The 25,408-nt window shown below is 39.7% G+C and overlaps 1 protein-coding gene across 5 annotated transcripts in view; it reads right to left on the bottom strand.

Moving 5' to 3' along the window:
- The window catches only part of CHID1 (chitinase domain containing 1), a 165,564-nt gene that overhangs the window by 70,799 nt on the left and 69,357 nt on the right, over window positions 1-25,408 (bottom strand). For 4 of the 5 annotated variants that reach the window (XM_042446346.1, XM_042446343.1, XM_042446344.1 and 1 more), the window contains 2 exons: window positions 17,452-17,553; window positions 12,755-12,910 (listed from right to left, as the gene is read on the bottom strand). In XM_042446346.1, coding sequence (XP_042302280.1) covers window positions 12,755-12,910; window positions 17,452-17,553 — 258 coding nt within the window. The remainder of the gene's footprint in view (window positions 1-12,754; window positions 12,911-17,451; window positions 17,554-25,408) is intronic. The other variant, XM_042446347.1, reaches the window with a different exon arrangement.

A 25,408-nucleotide genomic window follows, 5' to 3' on the forward strand; every position in this document is an offset into this window, starting at 1 on the left:
TTTACTTTTTGGTTGTGAACTGTTATCAGAAGCATGAATTTGCTAAAGACAAACACTGTGTCTGTAGTATGAGATAGAAGCCATATTTAGTACAGATGCAAACTTTGACAATGATAAGAGTTTTTGTCATTTTAAGTTAGTTGCTCTTTAGAGAATAAACAAGAAATTGGCGAAATAAATTATTGTTCTCTGTAACTTTACTGACTTCAAGACACAGTTTATCTACTGTTATCTACTATTATGAAACATAACAAAGCTCTGGTGGGGAGGTTTCTTTGTTGTGAATAAAATCAATTTGGGTACTTTTAAAATCTCTTTTATAATGCAAATTAAAACAGATTACAGTTTGGCAAATAAAAATGAAGGCAGAGGAGAAATCTAACCTTTAATACTAAACAACTTATTCAGTGTGAACTTTTGTGAATTTCAATCATCTTCTTCAGATGTTCTCTGTGGAATGTGGAAGCATGTGAGTATGTATAGGGATCAGTGGGCTTTCAATATAGTGTGGTGCACAGACATCCTACTGTGTAGGTGCACAATGATGTCAAAAACATGAAATTATTGTATGGATTTTTCCAGGTTTAAGCTGATTATAGGATGGAAGTTGGTAAATTTCTGATTATCTTTCTCAAGTGATTTCTTTCCATTTTCTTTCCATTTATGACAAAGATGTTATCAGCTAAAAAGAGGTATTTTATTGAAGAAGCATTGTTCCATGTCAACCATAGAGATGTTTGCATATTGTTGAGCTATACAGATATCAACAGCTGTGACATTAATCCGAAGTTAATGATGTTATTTCCCAAAGTGAAGTATTTATGAGTAAGTACAAAGTGAAAACTGGTTTATATATTATGAGCAGTAGATAGAAGATGTCTGGCCAAGGCTCCTGGGTGTGCATCCATTTATATATGGTTCTTTGTAGCAATAGAAAATTCTGACTAATTTGAATAGTTGCTATTGGCACTGATCAGCAGAATCTGTAGACAGAATTTTGTAAATTGTGGTGTTGAGCAATTGTATTTTTTGTAGTGTAAGTAATTCATGATTACTGTGACTCTTCCCTGGTTAGCCTCCTTAACAAAAGTGTTGGAAGATAATTTTTTAAGACTTGTTTCGGCTGTTGTTGTGTGCCATCAAGTTATTTCTGACTCATGTCAACACTATTAGGAGTTTTCTTGGCAAAATTTAAAGAGGTTTGCATGCCTTTGTCTGAGGCTGAGAGGAGTATGGCTTGTTCAATGTCACCCAGTGGGTTTCCATGGGAGGGCAGGGGTTCAAGCCCAACAATCAAACCACTAAATCACCCTGGTATCAGTTGACCAAATGCAGAATTATTATTTTTATTCTTAAAAGGCAGAAAGGCTTTCTTTTTGCTGATGCAAAGATAACATACATGGCTATTAAAATAATAATAAATAATATTTTTTTATTTTTATTTATTTATTTATATTTCCCACTTCTCCCAAGATCGAAGCGGGATTACAACATAATATAAAACAACAGAGCAATATAAAAAAATACATTTTAAAATATATCATAATATAACAATAACTTCTTAAAAACAATCTATAAAACATTATCAATCTAGTAGCATACAATGTCAGTCTTATCATATTTGGGTCTTGATTTAGTTTCTATAGTGTATACTTTTTAAAGAATTAGGAGGGTATGCCAATTGAAAAAGGTAGGTTTTTAGCGTCTTAAAAGTTTCCAATGTAGGGATACACCGTATCTCCTCTGGGAGATTATTCCAATGTGAAGGGGCCATAACCAAAAAAGATCTTTGGTAGGTAGATTTTAGTCTCACTCTGGGAAGCTCTAGTAGATACTTCCCTGTAGTTCTGAGAGTGCGGGGCGGATTGTGTAGGGAGAGCCGTTCCTTCAGGTAACTCGGGCCCACGCCATGTAGGGATTTAAAGGTAATGACCAACACTTTGTATTGGGCCCGAAAGTTAATTGGTAGCCAGTGAAGAGATTTTAATACCGGCGTTATGTGATCTTGCCTTGAAGATCCAGTGACCAGTCTGGCTGCAGCATTTTGGACTAGCTGAAGCTTCCGGACTTGGTACAAAGGTAGCCCCATGTAGAGTGCATTACAGAAATCCAAATGAGAGGTTACCAATGCATGTACTACTGTTTCAAGGTCCTTTCGGTCCAGACAGGGACGTAGCTGGAGTATCAGCCGAAGCTGGTACCAAGCACTCTTGGCCATCACATCAACTTGGGATGATAACTGTAGGGATGAGTCCAAGAGTACTCCCAAACTATGAACTTTGTCCTTTAGGGGAAGTGTGACCCCGTCCAGGACTGGATGACAAATTTCTCTGTTTGGACTTGGGATACCTATCACGAGTACCTGTTTTCTCTGAATTCAGCTTGAGTTTGTTTTCCCTCATCCAGCCCATTACTGACCCCAGGCAGGCATCCAGAGGAGAGATGCCTTCCTTAGTCACTGTATCAGTCGGAGACATGGAGAGATAGATCTGGGTGTCATCAGCATACTGATAACACCGAGCTCCATGTTTCCGGATGATCTGTTCCAGCGTCTTCATGTAAATGTTAAATAGCATGGGGGACAGAATGGCGCCCTGAGGGACGCCTGATGTCAGCTCCCTTTTACGGGAGCAGCTATCCCCCAACTGCACCATCTGGAAGCGACCCAAGAGGTAGGACCGGAGCCACTGGAGCGCAGTGCCACCGATACCCAGCTCTCTTAGGCGTTCCAGAAGGATACCATGATTGATGGTATCAAAAGCTGCTCAGATGTCCAAAAGCACCAATAGGGTCACACTACCCCTGTCGATGCCCAGACGAAGATCATCGACTAAGGTGACCATGGCAGTCTCAACTCCGTATCCCGCTCTGAAGCCAGTTTGAAATGGGTCCAGATAATCAGTTTCATCCAAGACGGCTTGGAGTTGAAAGGCGACCACCCTCTCGATCACCTTGCCCAAGAATGGTAATAAAGAGACCGGGCTGTAATTACACATCTGCAGGGGATCTAGGGAGGGTTTCTTTAAAAGTGGTTTCACTATTGCCTGTTTTATATGAAAGGGAGTGAACATCAGACTGACACTATGGCCAACATCCTATCAAAAGCTGGCAGAGTTGCAAGCCATACTAACATAGTAACACAAAATTGCTAGTTTCTGCATTGCACACCCACCATTTCTACTGAACAATACAATATCTCAAAGAATTCAGGGTATGTCTGACAATGTTGAGGCGACAGGAATAGATAGAATTAAAAATAGTAAATTCTTTACTATACAAGTTAATGAAAGCACAGATATTGCTTATTTCACTGTTTTGCTTGCTATTAGAAGGTATTTGAAAGTCAATGAAATTGAAAAAGCCCTTTTGCTCTGTCAGATCACACCAGAGGTGAGGATGTACTTAATACTATTGATTGTTAAAGAAAAGGGCATTAATTGGCCTAATTGTTACAGGCTATGCACTGATGGGGGCAAATCTATGCCAGGTTTTTACTCTAGTCTTCGTGGTCATGTCATGTCATGAAGTAGGCCCACTATAACCTGGAATTACTGGTCTATCCATAGACAAATCTCAGCATCTGAGCACCCCCTCTGGTGAATTACAAGTCGCTTTTGCTGAAATTGGTAAACCAGTGAAAAACCACACTCTTGAGGATTTTCAAAGCACTGTGTGAGGAGATCATGAATCTTCACTCCATCCTGCTTCTTCATGCAGACTTTTGGTAAAGTCCTTACCTAGCTGTTCAAATGTAGTCATGAGGTCCAGATTTTTTTTTGAAGACCATTCTTTCCAACTTGATTCCAAGTTACATGACTGTGACTGACTTCAGGCTCTTGCATATTTATCAGATATTTTTCAACAAATAAACAATCTAAATTTGGCACTCCAGAATACTTCAATAACAATCTTCCAAGTTTCAGACAAAATTGAATCTTTTGGAAGTTCTGTATTGAAAAAGGCCAACCTGGGGTATTCTAAACTTTACAGAATTTCCTATCTGAGAACAAGCTACAGCTCTCCCAAGAAATGAGTGAGAAAATAACTGAATACTTGAAAGGGCTAAAATCATCTTTTGAGAAGTATTTTTCAAACCTGGAGAACAACTTGCTTGCACGTCCTTTGAAGAAGAATAGTTCCAAGCTGTCAGATTATCAGTCAAGAAAAAAGAGGGTGATCGAATTTTTGAGTGATACTACTTAATGCAAAGAAAAATCCCTTATTAATTTTTGGGTAGACTTCAGCAGAGAATATGAACAGCTTTCTGACAAGACGCTTAAGTTTGTTTACACAGAGAAAGCAGAGGGCTTTCTCTTCTAGTGCATTTATATAAAAAAAATATTTTAGTAAACTGACTGCAGTTCCAAATTTAAAACTCTATCTTACATCAGCTGAACCTGATTTCAAAAACGATGTGCCTCAAAACAAGCTCAAGGATTGCACTGAACATCTATTGTGTATACATTTTTGTGTGTTTTTATGCACTGTCTAATCACTTTATTATTCCATTTTATAAAAATCACATTATTGAGCTATTTATTTACAGTTAGAAAGTGTGCTACATTGGTTTGAATGTTCGACTATGACTCTGAAGAATAGTATCCAATTTCCAGCTCAACCATGAAGCCCACTGGGTGATCTTGGGTCAGTCACACACTCTCAGCCTCAGGGAAAGGCAATGGCAAACCTATTCTGAACAAATTTGGCCAAGAAAACCCTGTGATAGGTTCGCCTTAGGGTCACTATAAGTCAGGAATGACTTGAAGGCACACAACCATGACCATTACAACATATAAATTTGAAATAACAGCAATCACATTATTTACAAACATTTTGCTAATATGAAGGGTACACTTTATGGAAATGGGTTGCCAAGGGGTAGGAAAGTGAAAAAATGTTAGGATCCAATGCATTAGAAATTTTCCCAGAAGTGGTTTAAACTAGGGATAGTGGACAGTGAATTGGTAGTGAATTCAAGTCACAGTGTTAACATTGTATCTTAATCTGGCCTATGTAAAACAATTAGCTGGTTTCCTACCAATGGGAAAAAGGATTTGCTCAGAAAATTTGCCTCATTTTTCAGATTTGATCAAAATGTGAAAACTGCTTGTGAACACAGTTGCTACAGCTACCATTTACAACATTGCAAACTCACAGCCTATAAATACAGAGCCATTTATGACAATTTAGTTAGTAAATCTACTGTGTAACAACAGTAGTAGCAATTTTGTGAACACATTTTTGTTTTTTCCAGTGGTCCATTAATTCGATGCTCATTTTCACACATCTCTCAGGTAAACAGTAGAAGAGTTCTGCATTAAGACTTCTTAGAAGATTTACAATCTTATAAAACTGACACCATACTTGGTCTAAGAGTATAGAGAACACTACAAGAAGCAATTATTCACAACAACTTCATTTTGAACTAAACATGAGTTGAAACAGCTAGCAACACTGGCATCACCAATTAACTCACTCCTACAAACACACACACAGGGAGAGAGAGGAAAAGACGAATCCAGTCCCCTCCCCACACATCATGCAGGACTGTGATAATGGGCTCTCTTAATCTGGCCTATGTAAAACAATCATTTAGTTTCGTACCAATGGGGAAATGGATTGTCCAGCTGTATCTGGGGGAGTATAATCTCTACTTCAGGTAAACCAATGGTAGTTACCTTTATTGGGCGTCAACATCATGGCGGAGCAACAGAGATCACAAGAAATACAATAACTGCTCAATGGGGATGATAAATTGGGGAGAAGAGTTAAAGCATTGAGATGCTTCCAAGTGAGAGTTTATAAAACCTCGGGGTGCCATGAGGCAAAGCGAGGGAGACTGTGACTCTGGAGCTGAGGCTACCTGCCTCACCTAATCTTGACAAGCTCGGTTGTACGCTGGGCCAAGGGGATCCAGACCCCAAACTTCTTATAATATCCAAGATCCAGAACATCTGTATTGTGAGTAGACTAGGAATGTTCAACTAGTCAAGCTAGGACTTGTGTTTCTTTTACCCTAGGATGAATATGATTTAGGCCAATACTTCTCAAACCTTGGGATAGGACCCAACTCCCTCAGGAGGGTGCAAGAGTTGCTCAAGGGGGTGTAAGACTTGAAGGTCCTAATTCCCCCTCCTCCTGTACTTCCCAAACTGGAGCGTAAGAGATAGGCGACGACAGTGAGTGCATCAGGCCCCTCTGCCTGAGGGTGGAGGAGGAGGAGAAGGGAAAGATTACTGGATCATGGCCTCTAGCGAGGGCCATCCCAACTCACCTCTTCTTCTTCCCCCAACTGTCCCATCACTGCTCTGATTCTTGGGATGAGACACTTCTGCAGCTACATAACCACTGCACCTATTCTAGGCATGAGTGCCCTAGGTGCACAGCAGCCAAAGGAGAGCCAGAATCAGCTATGGCCCCTTAGGGCCATTATCCACACCTGGTTCTGGATGTGCCCCCTGGAAGGCAGAGGAGAAGCAGCCTCAGTGGCTCCACTCTCCAACAAACAGCACCATTGGACCAGCCAGATGAAGAGAAGTAGTGCAAGCGCACTGCTTCTTGTGAGCTACTGCAGCAAAGTGTATGCCTGGGCTGCAACCTCCACCTTCCTGGCTAGCCAGCCACAGACTACCCGGTGCATGGTCTGGTAAGGTGGGTGGGACATGGGCTGATTGGGACCCAAGGAGAGGAGAAATGAACAAAGAAACCTTTGGGCAGCCACTGGAGGCATTGGGGATAGTGGAAGATTTGGGGGCCTAGCAGTTTTGAAAAGGTCCCATTTCTCTGCCCCCAAGCACAATCACATGTACACTAAGTCACACTGTTTCTCTTGTATTTTTTTCTTTCACACTTTCACTCACTCTTCCAGGGATTCATTCACACTAATTCTCTGACCCTCTGACTTGTTTCTCTGAGAGTAATTTCTATCAGTATTAAACGGTGTTGCACAGGATTCCTTTATCTCTGTGTTTGTGGTGCACATTCACATGTTCAGCTGAATGCTTTTTCTTGTTTGCTTTCTCCATTCTCAGACAATTAATTCTTATACACACACATTCAAGTCATGGTCACTCTCCCTCCCTCACAAACACTGATTCACACACATTCTCAAACTCCTTATTTGCTAATTCTCTCTCACTCTCTCACTCACACTCTCTCTCTCTCACACACACACAGTGACACTCTCTCTCACTGTCACATATATGTTAATTCTTTCACAGACCCTTGGTAACTCCATCAGTGTGTGATTTTCTCTCACTCACTAATTCTTCTGCACACACACTCAGTAATCCTCTTTTTCAGACTGTCTCCTCCAGATACATTCATTCACACATAGTCTCACATACAGTCACACTCATCTCTTTTTTACATACTCACAAATGCACTTGTGTATATAAGCATATATAGAAGAGAATGTATTAGTGTGAGAGAAAGCAAATGAGTATGTGTGGTGAATAAAAGAATGAAAGAGCATGACTGGGTGTGTACATATCTGTGAGCACTGGTGTATGTGAGTGTGTCTGTGTCTGAGGCAGTATGTATAAAATTTACAGGTGTGTTAACTATTGAATTTAATTAAATAAAATTGTTCTAATTTGAACCATGTTATTTTCATACAAAATGCTAAAATTGGAATATATATAAATACAGGAACTTAAATACACATACTAAATAAACAAAACATTTTTATTCACATACTATGCTGAGCAGGTGGGGGGGGGATAGCCACATGTCGATATAAAGGAGGTCACAAGGGTAAAAAGTTTGAGAAGCACCGACCTAGACTATCCTTAAGTAATAACCGAAGGAAGGTGCCTTCGTGTATAAGAGACCTTTTGCTAATGTTAGACTGCTTGCTTGTAATAAAAGATTTCCTTTAAAGATCTCCTCTTTTCCATGCTTTTTTCACATATTTTTGCTCAGTGTATGGGTATGTGTATGTGTCTAGGATTCTCAACTCCCAAAAGTGGGGGAAGGAAAGTCTCTGCAGAGTCAGAGATAGAGCAAATCAAATTCCTCAGTAATTTTACACTGCCTTGCTGAATCATGTGGGATAAATCAGTGTGTGGTGGCAGCTAAATGATCTTCAAAGACCCCCTGTCCTACTTAGGAGAAAGACTGTTACAAACACTAACAAACCTTCTAATAGAATTCTCTCCCTATGAACTCAGCTGCATTATTACACAAGATCGACTGACTACATGCAGATGTGAGCAAAAGGCTGAGGTATATGCAGTCAGCCCTTCGTATCCACAGATTCTTTATCCACAGATTTAATCATCCACAGCTTGAAAATATTCAAGAAAGATTAAATTCCAGAAAGCAAATCTTGATTTTGCTATTTTATATGATGGTCAACATTTCTTTATGCCACTGGATATAATGGGACTTGAGCATGCACGGATTTGGGTATCCACCGGGGGGGGGGGGGGGGGGTGGAACCAAACCTCAGCAGATACCAAGGGCCCACTGTAGGATGGACAAGTCTCATGATGCTTCTTTTGCTATTCATTCAAGATAGAAGGGGAGCTCACAAGCCCTTTGTGTCTTGATATGTCTATAGATGACAAAAGCTGAGAAATAGAGAAGGTGGTCCCACATTGTGGGTCAAATGGAAATTTCTAAGAACTGGATTAAGCTACAAATTGCAGATAGAAAACTGGGCAAGGATTGGGGAGGTTCAATTTCAAATTGTCAAAGTGTCACTCAGCTCCGAGGCTCATTGAGTAACCACGAGATAGTCATTCTCTCCCTGTCTACCCTGCCTGACAAGAGTAGATGTGAATGCTGCCATAACATGTTACGCAGACTTGAGAGAGATAAATAATTGAAAATTCAGAGAATGGATATTTCAAATGATGGGAAATGATGAGATATAATCAAAATAGGGAAAAAAATGAAGTTTATCTGATTATTGTTGGACCTACATTTTCACAGGGATCCATTCCGGACCCCCATGAAAATGGAGAGTCACCAATATTTAAGCTCCATAGGCTTCAATGGGATGCGTGCCTGTGAGGGTGTGCGAGTCATGTGCCGCGGGGGGGCACCCCATTTAAAATATCAGAGGTCACCCTCCATGAATATTGAAGACCGTGGACTTCAAGTCTGTATGAAAGGAGGGGCGACTGTAATTCAATATATTTGTAATTCACCTGTTTTCTCTGAACAAGAAAAACTAGAACTATAATAATTTTGTCTCCCTACTCCCGCCCACTCAGATATTAATGACAAATATCTTCTATTTTTAGATTATGCATGCATCTATGATATTCTTTGAGGATGTTCTCCATTTCATAAAGATTTGCCATAAGAATCAATATTTGACAAGATTCTGTAGCTTGCTCAGAGTAGTGGTCAGGATTAGAAAGTAGGCTGACTTGCAGCATACATTTAGTAAATCTCACAACTGCTATCTAACCTCCCAAAGGACTGCTTGACATCATTTGAGCCATCTTTTCATACCTTCTTGCATTCCACTGAACAGTTAAATGCCTAGTGAAGTTCTCTGGAGTACCCACATAAGCTCTGAGAAATCCTTGCAGACAAGGTAGTTCCACAGGCCATCTGCAGTCCCACTGTATCACTGTGATTAGTATAAGAAGTTTTTAGAGTTCTAAGCAACTTTAAATAGCATTTGTGACAGCAAAGTTGCAATAATGCAGATAGACTCCATGGCCATCCCACAGACAATACATTGCTTCAAGGAAAGATCACTTCAGATTGAAGCATGGGCCAAAACTACACAGTATGGATTCACTAATGTGGCACCCTCCTTCCTGGTAGTGATGTGATGGAGAAGAAGAGGGATGGCCTTTGGCCTCATAATATGTGACCTCTTCTGCAAGCCCTGCTGAAGAGAGTAAAGAATGTCACACCTTTAAGATACTGCTACTGAAATTTCCAATTCTCACTGTCAATTCCTGTGATGTGCTATTGATGCAATAGTTGTGTGAAGAATTGTCATCCTGTTGTCTATTTAATGAACTGTAACAATACCCTATAGGCATCAGATCCCATCTGATTTTGGAAGGTAAGCAGGGTCAGCCCTAGTTAGTACTTGGATGGAAGACCAACCAACAAATACCAGGTATCATAGGTTATATTTCAAAGGAAAGAATTGATAAAATCATTTCTTGAGTATTCATTGTCTTAAAAAAAAAACCCTATAAAATTTATGGAACAGGCAACTTGAAGCACCCGCAAGTGCATGCACACACAAATATAAAAATAGTCTTCACCAGTGGTACTCAAACATTGTACCCTTGGAACTCCCCTTTACATCAACATGCAGATGTCAGCACACCCCACTCAACAGAGTATATGAATAAAAATACATTGTTTATTTAGTATGTGTATTTTCGTTTGCATATTCATGTATATTCATATTTTAACATTTTATAAGGAAATAAATAATTCTTCAAATTAGATCAGTTTTATTTAACTGAATTTAATATTCAACTCAACACAATATATGTATAAATGTTACACAGAAAACGTTTGGGGAAAAGAGAAAGAAATGGAGGAGGAGGGGGGAACAACAGCCTCCAAGTCTTGCGCGCGCACGCGCGCACACACACATACACACACACACACCCTTTAGCAACTCTCACACACATACCTCGGGATCCTGCCCCACCGTTTGAGAATCCTTGGTCAACATTGTACTCCTGTTTGCAAAAATAGTAAATGATTGTACCAAACGTCTGCTAGCTGCTGCTTCTGAACACAAAATCAATATCAAGATGGGACAACATCACTTTTGCACAGCTATATGCTTCAAAGCCTCTTCTAAAGTTCTAAATCTTTCTACTAAAAATTAAGCCCCATGGAACTCATTGGGGCTTATTATCTATGGCTTTAGTAAAGAACCTCAACAAGTCCACTTAATTCAAAGAAATCATTATGTAGCTCAATACTGTTTTAATACATTTGGATACATTACATTACCTAACAGATATTATCTGTTTCTCTGTCCAGGTGGCATCTTGGACACACACTTTATTTCCCCACACATACGCTGATGCAAATAAGCCATATCCACTAAGTCTCTCCAAGTACATCCTATCACCCTCCCAATATCTCTTTTCAAGTATCGCTGCAGCCACCCATTTAATGTGCTTCATTGCCATAATTTTTGGAGAAGCTCTCACCTCTAGCTGTTGTAAGTATCACTTTTTATTGCCTGCTATTTACAACATGGCAGGCAGCCAATATAGCTCTCTATGGAATTCTACAACCTCACACAGTCTGCAAGGAATCTTCTTTTGTCTTTGAAAAACACCGTTCAATGTCAAATCTCTTACATTTTTCTAATTTTTCAAATATTTAAGAGCATGCAACCTATCCTTGTAAGTCTTAAAGATATTTCAAATGTACTTGTTGACAAAAAAGAAACTGGAAGCTTGGAGCTATGGAAGTTTTGCTTGCTTCCTTTTTAGGTGTACAAGGCAAGTATTCACACTTTGTCCTACTTAACAGTTCTTAAGGAGTTAACAGGAAGACATGAATCAAACCTGCAATAAAAAAAATTCTCAGAAATTCTGAAAAACAGGAGCTGAAGCAGGAAGGTGAGAGACACGCTGCCATGTCAAATGTGTACCTAGACATCCAACAACATATTGAGGGCTACCAATTGCCTATCATTGGCAAAGAATTATTTGGAAATACAAAAGACACTTTCAGACTCATATATGTTGTGGTATTCTGGGCTGCTATAAGAGAGCTACAGCTCCCAAACCCATTTTTTACCAATAAAATATAATCTAGTCAATGAATTTCAGTATGAAAGTATCCTAATAATTTTGTATATGCCACTAAATATATCTTAAAACTTCATTTTATGCATTGCAGAAATGAACTCTCAATATTACGTTTTTCTCTTGTGGGGAAAAGAAAAAACATTTTCACAGCGTTTTGACCACATTATTACAAAGCTAGTCATGACCATTTGCTAGCTGACTTACTGCCAGGTCTTAATTTAATTTGCTTCTTAAATTACCAGAACAATTGTTCTATATTAAAAAGGCAAACATGGCAAAGGTGCAATGGCCATTTGTGGGCCAGGGAGATGCACTGAAAAGAACTGTTTAAAAATAGGAAGCCTGAAAGCAGGATATTGGATGAAAAGGGAATAGAATACAAGTAGGCTTGGAAAGTACGGATGTGATGGAAGAAAAGTGGAAAGTGCAGGGTCCTGTGTGGGGCAAATGAAATGTGTTGAGTAGGCAGCAAAACGTTAACTAGCTAGGACAAAGAAGAAATAAGTGTTAAGGAAATCCTCATACACAATATACGGGTGGAAAGACAACATGTAGGTAGTCAGCAAAGACATGAACTAATGAAGAGTTAAGGAGCTATGGATTAAAGAGGACAACAAAGCCCAAGGTACCATCAGTGGGTGGGGAGAAACAAACCAACTTTCATTTGACTTAAAACAAAGCAACAAAATCTTTCTTTTAAGGGCCAAATAGAAACAAAGATGGCAAAAAAAAAAAATCTTTCCATTTGCCTGCAGTCTTCACACACTTAAGGTAAGAGTAAGTAGAGTACATGGGAGAGAGGAAAGAAAATGAACCGCTATCTTTTCTGCATCTTAATACAGGAAGAGGAAAAATCCTTTAACCTTTCCCTTTGCTTTTGGTGCGAACTGATTGCTCTGCCCAGGACTCTAGTATTAAACAAGCATGTCAATCAATGAATTCAAAACAATAAAGACAGTGCTTTTATAAAGCTGAGTATCTAGAAACCTTGCCTGTTACCAAATATTGGTTCCCCAGAAGCACTCAGTGCAGAGTAGTCCATGCCATAAAAGTTCAGTCCCAGAAGAATTTTATTTCTCCATTTAGATTCTGGATCCAGCATCTGAACACATGCTTGCATCCAAGGTAATGGAGAATTAGGGCCAGGCCTGTAGAAAAAGTAAATAAATAGGTAAATGGTAGACTTCCCAAAGAAGAAGAAGCTTTCTTATATTTGCCTTTTCTATGGAGACAATGGCCTAAATCAGTTACTAGTCCTACTTTGCAAAGAGTCATTAAAACAAACTGACTGAATTGGTCTACATTAGTTATCTACCTATAATTCTCAGAACAGACTGCACTGTTATCGTCAGAAGAATGAGACATTTCTAACACATATATCCCGGATAGACAAAACATTGCACTCCATTACATTTCTTTAGTTAGTTTTAGATCTTATTTGCTATTTTTATTGCTGATAGATGATTACTTGATTATATTTTGTCTTGTTTTTGTCAGCTTCTTTTGTATCAATATATTGTAACCCAACTTTATGAAGCATTTATCCCAGACAGAGAAAATATGAATTTTAATATAAATCAGTAAAAATGCTTCATAGACATCAAGATCTCAATTTTTAAAAATCCAGAAAATTATTCACAAACATATCTTTCTTTCAAATTGCTAGCTGTCATTTAATATACACATATAGATAGATGAACCTATACCATTTTTCATGCATTTTTAAAACAAATCCAACTATATCTTTTTGTATTGAATTTTTCCAGCAAACATCCTTTAAGCATTTCAAATAAAGTAGCTTCTACTTTTCAAAGTCTCTTTCTGCAACCCTGATGGTTTACTTTCATTGTAACATTTTCCTTTCTGTTTTCAATATGCCCCATATGACATCTGAAATTTGAAAAGCCCTAAGGAAAAAAAGTACCTCCTATGTAATATGGAATTCTGTTTGTACTCTTCTTGGACAAGCTACTGAATGATTTCCTTTACCTTGTGTGCACACTTCAAACTGACAGCTGAGATAGCAAGATACAAATATTTAAGACAGAGTTTGATAAAGTGGGAAGACAATATTATTTTGTGTGTACCAAGGACTTGTCAGAACTGCTTCAAAGCAAAGAGGGAGAAAAGTAAAGGCAGGGTTACTTTCTTAGTTGCCTCTCTTCACACACCATGTCAGACAGGGATTTTAGATGCCTGCCGACCAAGGTGAAAACAGGAGGGAAATGTTAATATATGCAAATCAAAAGGAATGACAGCTAATAAATTTATTGTGAATTCTTAAATTGCTAAGTCTCAAATCAAGATAGCAAGAAAGTTATTTATGTATACTGCTCTAACATAAAAGTGCTAATTGATCACTTAGTATACATACTCGACTATAAGTTGACCTCTTGTATAAGTCAAGGGCAGGTTTTGGAGCCAAAATTATGGATTTTGCCATGACCCGTGGTTAAGTTGAGGCTCCTTCAGTGTGTGTATGTGTGCGCACAGCAAGACAGATGCTAACTGAGGCTTTTTGCTTCAGCATTTCAAAGGCTCTTTCTGCTTGACTCAAGAGAAAAATAAACTCTTTCTCCACCTCATGGGGAAATCTGACCAGTGTTGCCAATCACCCTCAAAAGAAATTCCCTGATTGGCTTCCTGGAATGCCCCTCCCCAAATTTCTCAGAATGGAGGCGGGACTTCTGGATCGGGGGCACACAAGGCACTATGGGGAGGCTAAAGGGGGTGGAACTTCCAAGCTGGGAGGTATGTTGGGAGGTTTTTTGGGGGTGGGAAGGTATTTTTGGCTGGGTTTTTTGAGCAAGAAGCTTGAATTTCCCTGAAGGCTGAATTTCCCAGAAATTTGGCAATCCCAGAAGTGACTCAGAAAAACTTTAAAATTCCCAATTTCTGGGGGAAATCTCAGAAATTGGCCGCACTGAATCTGAAAGAGCTGCTATCACATGACCATAGTAACCCATAAATAAGTCAATCTGGGATTTTTGGGTCAATTTTTGAGCATAAATCTTTAGAATTATAGACAAGTATATATGGTAGTATTTATGTATAATTATGTATAATCATTTGCATTTCACAATCCATCACACTTTACAATAAAAATAAGCCTCACAAACTAAATTTGATTATGTTACAAAAACATAAAATGATATAATTAATAAAAATATAGCAGCATATGGAAGGAAAACACTCAATTGTGGTTTTAGCATTAATTTATTCTTCACAGCGGCAAAAACTTTTTACATATTTCCAAAGTAAATCACTTTGAGCTTTAGTTCCTAATAAACATGCTTAGGCCTGTTACAGACTGCCAAAATAAAGTTGCTTCGGGTCTCTTTGGAGGTATGCTATTTAAATGATGCATGGGTGCTAAGAATCTGGAAGCTGCACCAAAGCTGCACTCCAGTGCTTAGGAATGGAGTGTGGCTTTGGCGCGACCTCCGGACTCTTAGGACCCATGCATCATTTAAATAGCACACCTCCAAAGAGACCCGAAGCAGCTTTATTTTGGCAGTCTGTAACAGGCCTTAGAATAGAGCTGTAAATCATCAGTTTAAACCCCATAAAGGACAGCATTCAATTGTCCTAGAAATTCTGACAGGCTGACATTTTATACCTGAATTCACCCAGGTTTTTAAGCTATGGTCCATAATCATCCTGATCCCAGCATGTCCAAACACCCTTTCATGGAAAAAGTTGAGGAAGGAATGAAGTCACAACTTGCCTTTCAACTGCATCATAGGGGAGCATCAGCATAATTCAACATTAACCCCCCCCAAACAAGCCCTGTTACCCCGAAGTGATCTTCCAGGCATTTATGGTTTTCTGTCTATGTAGATCTAGAGAGTCCTGGGGTTGAAAACAGGTCCTCAGATGTTCCAGTGTTACTCATCCTTGTTCTAGAGCTGTAATGGCGAACCTATGCCATACGTGCCAAAAGTGGCATGTGACACAATTTCGCCAGGCATGGGCAGTGAGGGAGAAAGCAGAAGAGGCACTTGCGTGCCCATTCCGCCTCCTCCCTGCCATTTTTGGGCCTCCCGCTGCCTCGGGAGACAGCAGAAAGCCAGAAAATGGCACTCAGGAGAAGGAGCCAAAGGTGCACATGTCTGGCTCCTCCTCCCAGCCCTCTGTCGGCCTCTCCCAGACAGTTGGAGGCCGAGAAAAGGGCAAAGGGAAGCTCCTCCCCAGAGACCTTTTCCAGCCTCCAACTATCTCCAGAGAGATAGCTGGGAGCCGGGACAGATCTGTGCGGAAGAGGGATGGGCTGCGTGCCCAAGCCTTTCCCCCCCCCTGGCTTCCCTTTCTTCTGCCTGAAAGGACCCCTCAGAGCCCGTTCAGGCAAAGGAAAGGCCTGGAAAGGAGAGGCCTGGGTTGCATGCCTAGGCCTCTCCCCTCCAGCTTACCTTTCCTCTGCCCAAAAGGGTTCCGAGGAGTCCTTTCGGGCAGAGAAAAGGCCCAGGAAGGAGAGGGCAGGCCTCCTCCTCCCCATGGGTCCTTCCAAGGACACCTCAGGACTAGCAAAGCCCAGAGAAGAGGTGCATAGAATCATAGAATCATAGAGTTGGAAGAGACCACAGGGGCCATCCAGTCCAACCCCCTGCCATGCAGGAAATCACAATCAAAGCATCCCCGACAGATGGCCATCCAGCCTCTGCTTGAAGACCTCCAAGGAAGGAGACTCCACTACACTCCAAGGGAGTTTGTTCCACTGTCGAACAGCCCTTACTGTCAGGAAGTTCTTCCTAATGTTGAGGTGGAATCTCTTTTCCTGCAGTTTGCATCCATTGCTTCAGGTCCTAGTCTCTGGAGCAGCAGAAAACAAGCTTGCTCCCTCCTCAATATGACATCCCTTCAAATATTTGAACAGGGCTATCATATCACCTCTTATTCTTCTCTTCTCCAGGCTAAACATCCCCAGCTCCCTAAGTAGTTCCTCGTAGGGCGTGGTTTCCAGACCTTTCACCATTTTAGTCACACTCCTTTGGACACGCTACAGTTTCTCAATGTCCTTTTTTAATTGTGGTGCCCTCTGGGCTCTGCTAGTCCTGAGGTGTCTACTTCTCCTCCTCCCCGTGGGGCCTTGTGAGTCCTGAGGTGTCCTTTCCAAGGACACCTCAGGACTAGAAAAACCCTGAGGAGAGGAGCAAGGGCCACGGACCTCCTCCTCCCCCTCCATACAGGGCTTTGCCAGACCTGAGGTGTCCTTCCAAGGACACCTAAGGACTGGCAAAGCCCCTTAGAGAGGAGCCGTGGCTGCGGTCCCATTACTCCTCTCCCCCATGGGCCCTTACTGGTCCCCAGCTGACTCTGAGAGACAGCTGGAGTCCAAGGGAACAGCAAGAGGAGCAGGTGCGTGCCCATCACCCCCTTCCCCAATTTCCCCCAACTTCTAGCTGTCGCTCAGAGACAGCTGGAGGCCGGGAAAGGGTGAGGGGCAGTCTCACCCTCGGAGGGCAGATGCCCCACCCCCCAGAGGGTGCACACCCCACCTCCGGCATGCAGCCCCGCCCCCGGAGGGCAGAACCTCCACCCCCAGCATGGCGAACCAAAAAGGTTCACCATCACTGTTCTAGAGGATAATAATTCGGACTGGTATGAGTTCCATATATACTTGTTCATATGACAGCTGCAGTTCTGTGTGTCATGTTCAGTGTGCAATTGTTTTCTCCTTTTATTGCCTTACCGCTGTGGTGTTGAATAGTCATACGTCATGAGGCTGAAACTGTCCACAACTGGTGCTAGGAGATCAAATTCTTTCTTTGTGAATGTTCCCAACTGATTAGATCTTTAAAAAACACAGAGAGAATTATTTTAATATATTGTACTTTATAAAGATAAACAGTGGCATAAAGAGCTTGCAATTTGAATTTTGCCAGAAAATATGGAAGGGTGGCAATCAAAGAAGCATTATGTCAGTCCTTAATTTGCAGAAGCATAGGTTTGCTATGGTTTGAGCTATAGGAGAGCATGGGAACTAGGATATTACACACACAGAACTTCACAGAAGTGGTGTGCTTTGAGGAAAGAGCCCTTTGCACCTGTAACATGCTCCTGTCATCCCAGTATGCCTGGATCCAAAATATTTGACCTCTAATTGCCTTGACTAGGTGATGCTAGACTACGCTGGGGGGGGGGGATGGGTCTGAAAGTAAATTGCCTTTCATGTAAGTGAAAATCTGACATTGTTTCACTGAAGGAAGAAAAAAGCCAGAGAACCTTGTTCCAGCTTCTGAAGATTTTTTTTACATCTTAGTCCTAAATATGTGTACTTGGTGTATCTGGGTGTGGTGAAATCATAACTCCCTTATAGTAATGTTAAAGCCTCCTCTGCTTCTGAATTGATCTCAGCACTAGTACTTTCATGTAACTGGAGACTTAAGATTACACTGTTGTTGTGTACCTTCAAGTCATTTTCGGCTTACAGTGACCCTAAGGAGAACCTACCAAAGGGGTTTCTCCAGCTGAGTGTGTGTGACTTGCCCAAGGTCAACTAATGGATTTCCATGTCTAAGCATGGATTGTGCCCAGATTTCCAGGGTCATAGACCAAAGCTCAAGCCATTGTACCATGCTGGCTCTCTAAGATCACATTATACAAGCATATTAATAAATAATTTTCTATGCCTTGTAAACTTTTATGAATGGTTAACTATACATGTGAATGTTAATAAATCCCATTACAAGAGCATATTAACATTTAAATACATAGTTAACAATTCACAGAAGTTTACAAAGCATAGAAATTATTCATTATTATTCATCATGTATGTTTAGCCTGTATGCAAATGGCCTTTGGTCCAAGTATTAATAAATGACTGATTGATTGTATATTTAGTCCAAATTAATGTTTCCGTTATCTCTGAACTGAATTTGCATTTAGCTTTTAAATTGCAATGAATCTATCCAAAGATTCAGGATTAATCAACACTTTCAAGTCCAATCTCTTCCTAACATTATAATGCTAGAATCTTATCCAAGTGTGTCCAATGCAGTGTGCAAACAAGAATCAAGGAACACAAGAGACACTGCAGACTGGGTCAGCCAGAAAAATCAGCAGTAGCAGAACATGCCACAAACCATCCTGGGCATAAAATACTGTTTGAAAACACTGAAATTCTGGACCATGCCAACAACTACCATGTCAGGATGCACAGGGGCCATTGAAATCCACAAACATCTCAACAATTTCAACAGGAATGAGGAAACCCTTAAAGTGAACAAGGTTTGGCTACCAGTCCTGAAAAAATATCAAAAAGAAGACTCAACAAATGCAAATGAGAAATCTCCTAGGGTCAGGGGGTTCCCTGAGCATTAATCCAGCAGACACTAATCCTCCTTTGCAGACCCTCCCACCCTGAGGCCTGCCATTAGCAACAGAACAAGACACATGCAAATCACTCCTGCCTTCCCAGGTCACACAATATATATACCCAAGTCCTTTCCAGGCAGGCATTCTCTGAAGATGCCAGCCACAGATGCTGGTGAAATGTCAGGAAGAAACTCTTCTAGAACATTGCCACATAGCCCGAAAAACCCACAAAAACAACCAAAGATTCTCATTCAATTTTTCCCATCCAAGCCAAGACAAACAGGCTTGAATATTAGTTTTGTATGTGCAACCAAAACTCAACAATGACGTAAGTAGTATCTCTTTGCAAAGCTGCAGTTGATGTAATCAGCAAAGTTTATGAACTGTAGTCCAAACATTTAGATGTGTAATTTGTATTTTCTTTTTTAGGCGCTAAATACTTGGGCTAGCTCTGTGCTAACTCTAAGTGAAATGTATGGAGTACATTGGAAGTTATTTCAAAATAAGCACATAGCAATTCATAGTTTTTTGTGGGTTTTTCGGGCTATGTGGCCATGTTCTAGAAGAGTTTCTTCCTAATGTTTCGCCAGCATCTGTGGCTGGCATCTTCAGAGAATGCTTGCCTGGCAAATCGTGCTGTAGTCCTAACTAGATTTCCTAGGAAATAAGTCTTATTTAGTTTCTCACATTGCTGCTAAACAATCAAAATATAATTTGAATCAAAACATATATGATGCCATTCATATCATTAACAATTGTGTGAATGATGGGAAACATCCGGCGAGAAATAGCTGGTGGGAAAGCCAAGCTATATTATGGTTTACTAATACTGTAACCCAAGCAGTAGGCACAAGGTACAGATTGGGACCTCAGCATGGCTAAAGATTAAAACACACACACACCTTCTCTAGAGTATCAAATTTGGATTTTCCCTCTACCATTAACCTTTTCAAAATGAATTCACACCACTTTTTAATTTTTGTTGTGTGCAATCAAGTCGTTTCAACTTGTGGCAACACTAACATGACCCTTTCACAGGGTTTTTGGGGCTGAGAATGTGTGTGATGTGCCCCAGGTCACCCAGCAGGTTTCCATGACTATGTGGAGAATCAAACTATGATCTCCAGAGTCGTAGTCAAACCACTACATCTTACTTATTAATATTATCAAACATTATTTTACGTATTAGAAAGCTTGACCAACCATGTTTTAATGCATGCTAGCATTAATAATCCAAAGTTATTAAGATTTGATATGATTTACATCTTTCAATAAAACACCAATGTTAACTGATTATTCCTATTAATATATGTAAACTACACATAATAAAACATACAAATGCACTGTCAGAGATAGATGAAAATTAATAAATTAATGTTATGCATCAGTCCTATTATTACTTATTATCAAATCTGAACAAACAGTAATACTAAAATGCAAAATTACTTTTCAGAGAAACACATAAAAGTAGAAGTTAAGCATTAACACTGCTATTTAACATTTTGAAAAAAGCACTAGTCTACAGGCCTTTCGGATGTTATGGCCACTAGCTCAAATAATAAATGTTCTTTAGAAAGTGCTCTTTTAAAGCAAGTTAAATGCAAGTTTAATGGCATTTCTCACCCTATACAATAATTAAAAATAACCAACTGACTCTCAGTACTGGTCCAACAATGAATACAAAATGTTTAAATTCAGATATCATTGATGTTCCAGCAAGAGGTTTTGAAAATACTAATAAATAGCCAGACATTTTTTTAAAAATATGAATAATCAGTTATTAAAAAAAGAGTGGGTGTGAGTGTGGGTGTGTTTAAAATCATTTGTTTAAACCAGCCAACCCTGGTGAACATGCATAGGAATGCCCAGTACAGCTATCAGGTTTGTTTGTTTTTGCATAATACAATTGCAGTAGATGCACAGTCCACAATTACTACAACAAGCAACTGCATTAAAATGTTAAAATTAGAATATGAATAAAATTAGTACTAAGACTGGCTTTTGCTTTTTAATGTATTGGAGAAGTATGTATAACATGGGTAGGTAATCTGGTAAAGTAATCTGGTAAAATAATCCAATAACCTCCGTATGTTTCAGCCTACAGTTCCCATAAACCTCAGAGAACAAGGCCAATCGATGGTTTGGGATGGTGGAGGTTGCAATGCAAAATATATGGCGTGCAATAGTTTCCCTATTCTTGTTACAAACTAGCATTTTTTTTAATTTAAAAAATCTACTGATGCTGTTTATAAAATGTTAGTATACAATTTACCTTTTTGTGTTATAGTTAGTGATACTGTCAAAATTAGTCGATTCAAGCTGAATCTTTTATGTTTGTAATTTGCAAATGTATAACAAGTCCTACCGTAGAGCAAAGAAACCTTGTACATATTCTTATAGTTTTTCTCATTCAAAGCAAATAACTTTGGTTTTACTCCTATCTACGTGGTAGTGGGAGAGGGCATTAGTAAATGCACTGAAACTTGAGATGTTTAATGGCTTTTTAAAGCATTTCCTTTGTTTTGCTTATACAGTGTGTGTATATATATGTGTGTGTGTGTGTGTGTGTGTGGTTCCTTCCACATCCTTTCAAATAGGGCTGAAATTGAAATGGTGATATGAGATTATGATATCAAAAAAGAAAGCTACTTTAAAAGAGACTCTTGAATAGGCTTGTAGTTCCATCTTTTGGAGAAAGGAGGAATTTGTTCTAAAGTATTCAATCCAATGTGTAGCACTGTATGTTTATATTCCAAATGGTTCTGAAATCAAATTCCTTAGCAGGACTACTCTGTCTCTTTATTCTGTGTAATATGTTGTTTGGTGCTATCAAGTCATTTCTGACTTATGGCAACCCTAAGGTGTCCCTACCCTGGGGTTTTCTTGCCAAGTTTCTTTACAGGGGATTTGCCATTGTCATCCTCTGAGGTTGAGAGAGTGTGACTTGTTCAAGGTCACCAAGTGGATTTCATGGCTGAGCTGGGAATCGAAGCCTGGTCTCCAGAGCTGCAATCCAACATTCAAACTACTATGCCATGCTGGCTCTCTGGAACTGCTTAGACTATCCTTTCCTGTCATTAATGGATATTTTTTGCCAACAGAGTTATGAAAAAGAGCATTTCAAAGATTCAGATCATCACAAGATAACTGTAGTCACCCCACTGTACAACACGGGCTGAACATTAAGGATTTCTTAAGCACTGGTAATTCATTTTCTTCTGTATCATGTTTATAAATGGTCCAATAATGCTTTTTCGATGAAGTAATTTTAATGGTAATAATTATCAGCAGGTGCCTAGATGTTAGCACAGTGATTTGCTCCATGGGAAAAGAAATTTTCAGTTGACAAAATGGCAGGTTTACCCTCCACTACACACATGGCCAGCAACCATGATCCACTCCTCAGACCTTCAGGGCTCATTTGTTTCTATGGGGGAGGAAGGTTGTGATGGAACAGCAAATGATGCTTTCCCCACAACACCACTAGTACCAAAGGCCAACCAAGTTATTTTGGCAACTGTCATGAAATCCCACCAGCAAATCTCTTCCTTCATGATACAAGGATAAAAGGATATTACATTGCTAAATAACTATTTGCTGCCTTTACATGGGACCAAATGTTTGCAGACATTCTACCTAATGGTAGGCCACCCTGTAGTTTGGTACTCACTCCCACTAAAGAAGGAATATGGCTGGAAATGTAAATACTCAAAAATGAAAGTTATCAAAAGAAATCCAGTATGATGGCCATGTTAATCAACTGTAAACAAACAAGCCCTACATCTGCAGAAAAAACACCAACCATTTACAGTGGTATAAATTTCCATAGACTAGAAACCACTTTGTCAACACATGGTGCCTTTCCCAAGAGACTAAACATTGTACAGTACAGTCGGCCCTTCTTATACACAGATTTTTTATACACAGATTCAAGCATCCACGGTTTGAAAATATTCAAAAAAAAGTATAAATTTCAAATATCAAACCTTGATTTTTCATTTTTTATAAGGGACACCATTTTGCTATGTCATTATATTTAATGGGACTTGAGCATACACGGATTTTGTTATACACGGGGAATCTTGGAACCAAACCCCAGCGTATAACAAGGATCCACTGTATTAAAAAGATCACAACTATCACAAGGCAAAAAAATGCCGGACAGCAAAAGGAAATGCTTCACTTTGAGAAGCATTTTACTACCTATTCTAAAAATGTACTTCCCCCCCCCCCCCCCCCCCCCCCCGCCAGAACTAGAAGAGAGCAAGAGTAGTGGGAGCACTTATTTAGTCCCTTCCTCTACTAATTCAACATTGATGTAAATGAGTAATAGCCATTACTTGTTTTGTTATACCACACAGGGGGGGAAACCCTAAGCCAGTGCGTGGAAGTTGAATTAAAAATAACCACTAGTTACCCATGGAAAAGGAATAACTATATTATATTATTTTTAACTTTTTTTAAACTGCTGTCAAGCTGACTTCAACTTAAGGCAGTCCAGTGAATGAGAGACCTCCAAGTCACCCTGTCATCAACAGCTTTGCTCAGGTCTTGCAGATCGAGGGCCATGTCTTTCTAGATTGAATCTATCCATTTGGAATGCAGTCTTCCTCTCTGCCTACTGCTTTCAACCTTACTAAGTATTATTTTCTGTTCTAATGAATCACGTCTTCTCAGTTTAGTCATCTTAGCTTTTAGGGAGAGTTCAGACTTGATTTGCTCTAGTACGCATCCATTGGTCTTTTTAGCAGCCTATGGTATCTGTAGAACTCTTCTCCAGCACCACATTTCAAATGAGTTGATATTCTTTCTATCAGCTTTCTTCACTGTCCAGCTTTCACAACCATACATAGAAACTGCAAAAATGATGACATCATTATCTAGTTTCTTACTTAGTTCCTTCATAGCTGCTCTTGCACGTCCTAGTCTTCTTCTGTTTACTTGACTGGAATCTCCATTTTGATTAATGACTGAACCAAGGTACAGAGAACTTTTACTATTTCAGTGTCTTCATTGTGTGCTATAAAGTTATGTAAATCGCCTGTAGTCATTTGTTTTCTTTGCACATTCTCCCTTGACTTCCTTCAGTAGTCATTCCAAGTCTTTGCTATTTTCTGCTTGGTGGTAATAGTTTCATCTGCATATCTTAAATTGTTGATGTTCCTTCTTCTAATTTGCTTGCCTACTTCCTAATCTAGTTTTACATATAATGTGTTCAGCAGACAGAGTGATCAAATCAGTCTTGCCTGTTTCTCCATACTCTGTCCTTGATGGCTTCTTATCCTGAGTAGAGGTTATACATTGAGATAATCAAGGGTTGTGGTCCAACCATTTCTTTAAGAGTAACCAATTGTTTTTCATTATCTACACCAGTGATTCCCAAACGCTGGTCCTCTAGATGTTTTGGACTTCAGTTCCCAGAAGTCCTGACTGTTGACTAAGCTGAATGAGGCTTCTAGGAGCTGAAGTCCAAAATACTTGGAGGACCAAAGTTTGGGAATCCCCAATCTACACAATCAAAGTCTTTGCTATAATCAATAAAACAGCCTGATTTTCTTTTGAAATTCTATGCTCTGCACTATTATCCCCTACTGCTCGTTCCTTTTCTGAACTCAGCTTGGACATCTGGTATTTCTTGCCCCATACATGGTAAAATTTGTCATTGCAGAATTTTGGGTATCACTATGCTCGCATGGAAAACTAATGCAATGGTTCTGTGATTACTGCAATCCCTGGTGTCCCCTTTCTTGAAACTGAAATTGGATTGATCATTTCCAATCTGTGAGCCATTCTTTTGTTTTTCCATAGAACTAGAGAAGATTCTATTTCTGAAGCCTGAAGCAGCTCTATTGGCATGCCATCTGTTCCTAGTGAGTTATTTCTCCCATGCGCCCTGAGTTTAGCTCCCACTCCATTTTCTAAAACTAGCTTCATTTTCAAATTGCTGTTCCTTGAATTAATCTGTAATCTTTTCATCTCTTTTATATAAGTTGGTGTATTGTTTTCATAGTGTTTTTTCTTCTTCTTGATCATGCAATGTGTTTCCCTTCTGGTCATACAGCATCCCCTCTCTTGGTTTAAATTGTCCTTTGATTTCTGGGATCTTGTGGAAGAGATCTCTTCTTCTACCTTTTTTTGGGGGGAGGGGGTCATCTTGTGTTTCTTTGGACTGATTCTTATAGCAGCTCTCTTTGTCCCTGTGCACAAGTCATTGAACAATTGCATTTTTCCAACCCTATTTCTGACAGCTTTTACTTTTGCTCCTTGTTTGTTCTTAACAGTTTGAAGAGTTTTATCTGTCATCCAATGAACATTCTCTTTCTTTCTGGCTG

The sequence above is a fragment of the Sceloporus undulatus genome, chromosome 1 (genome assembly GCF_019175285.1).
Source record: "Sceloporus undulatus isolate JIND9_A2432 ecotype Alabama chromosome 1, SceUnd_v1.1, whole genome shotgun sequence".
Classification (NCBI taxonomy): domain Eukaryota; kingdom Metazoa; phylum Chordata; class Lepidosauria; order Squamata; family Phrynosomatidae; genus Sceloporus; species Sceloporus undulatus.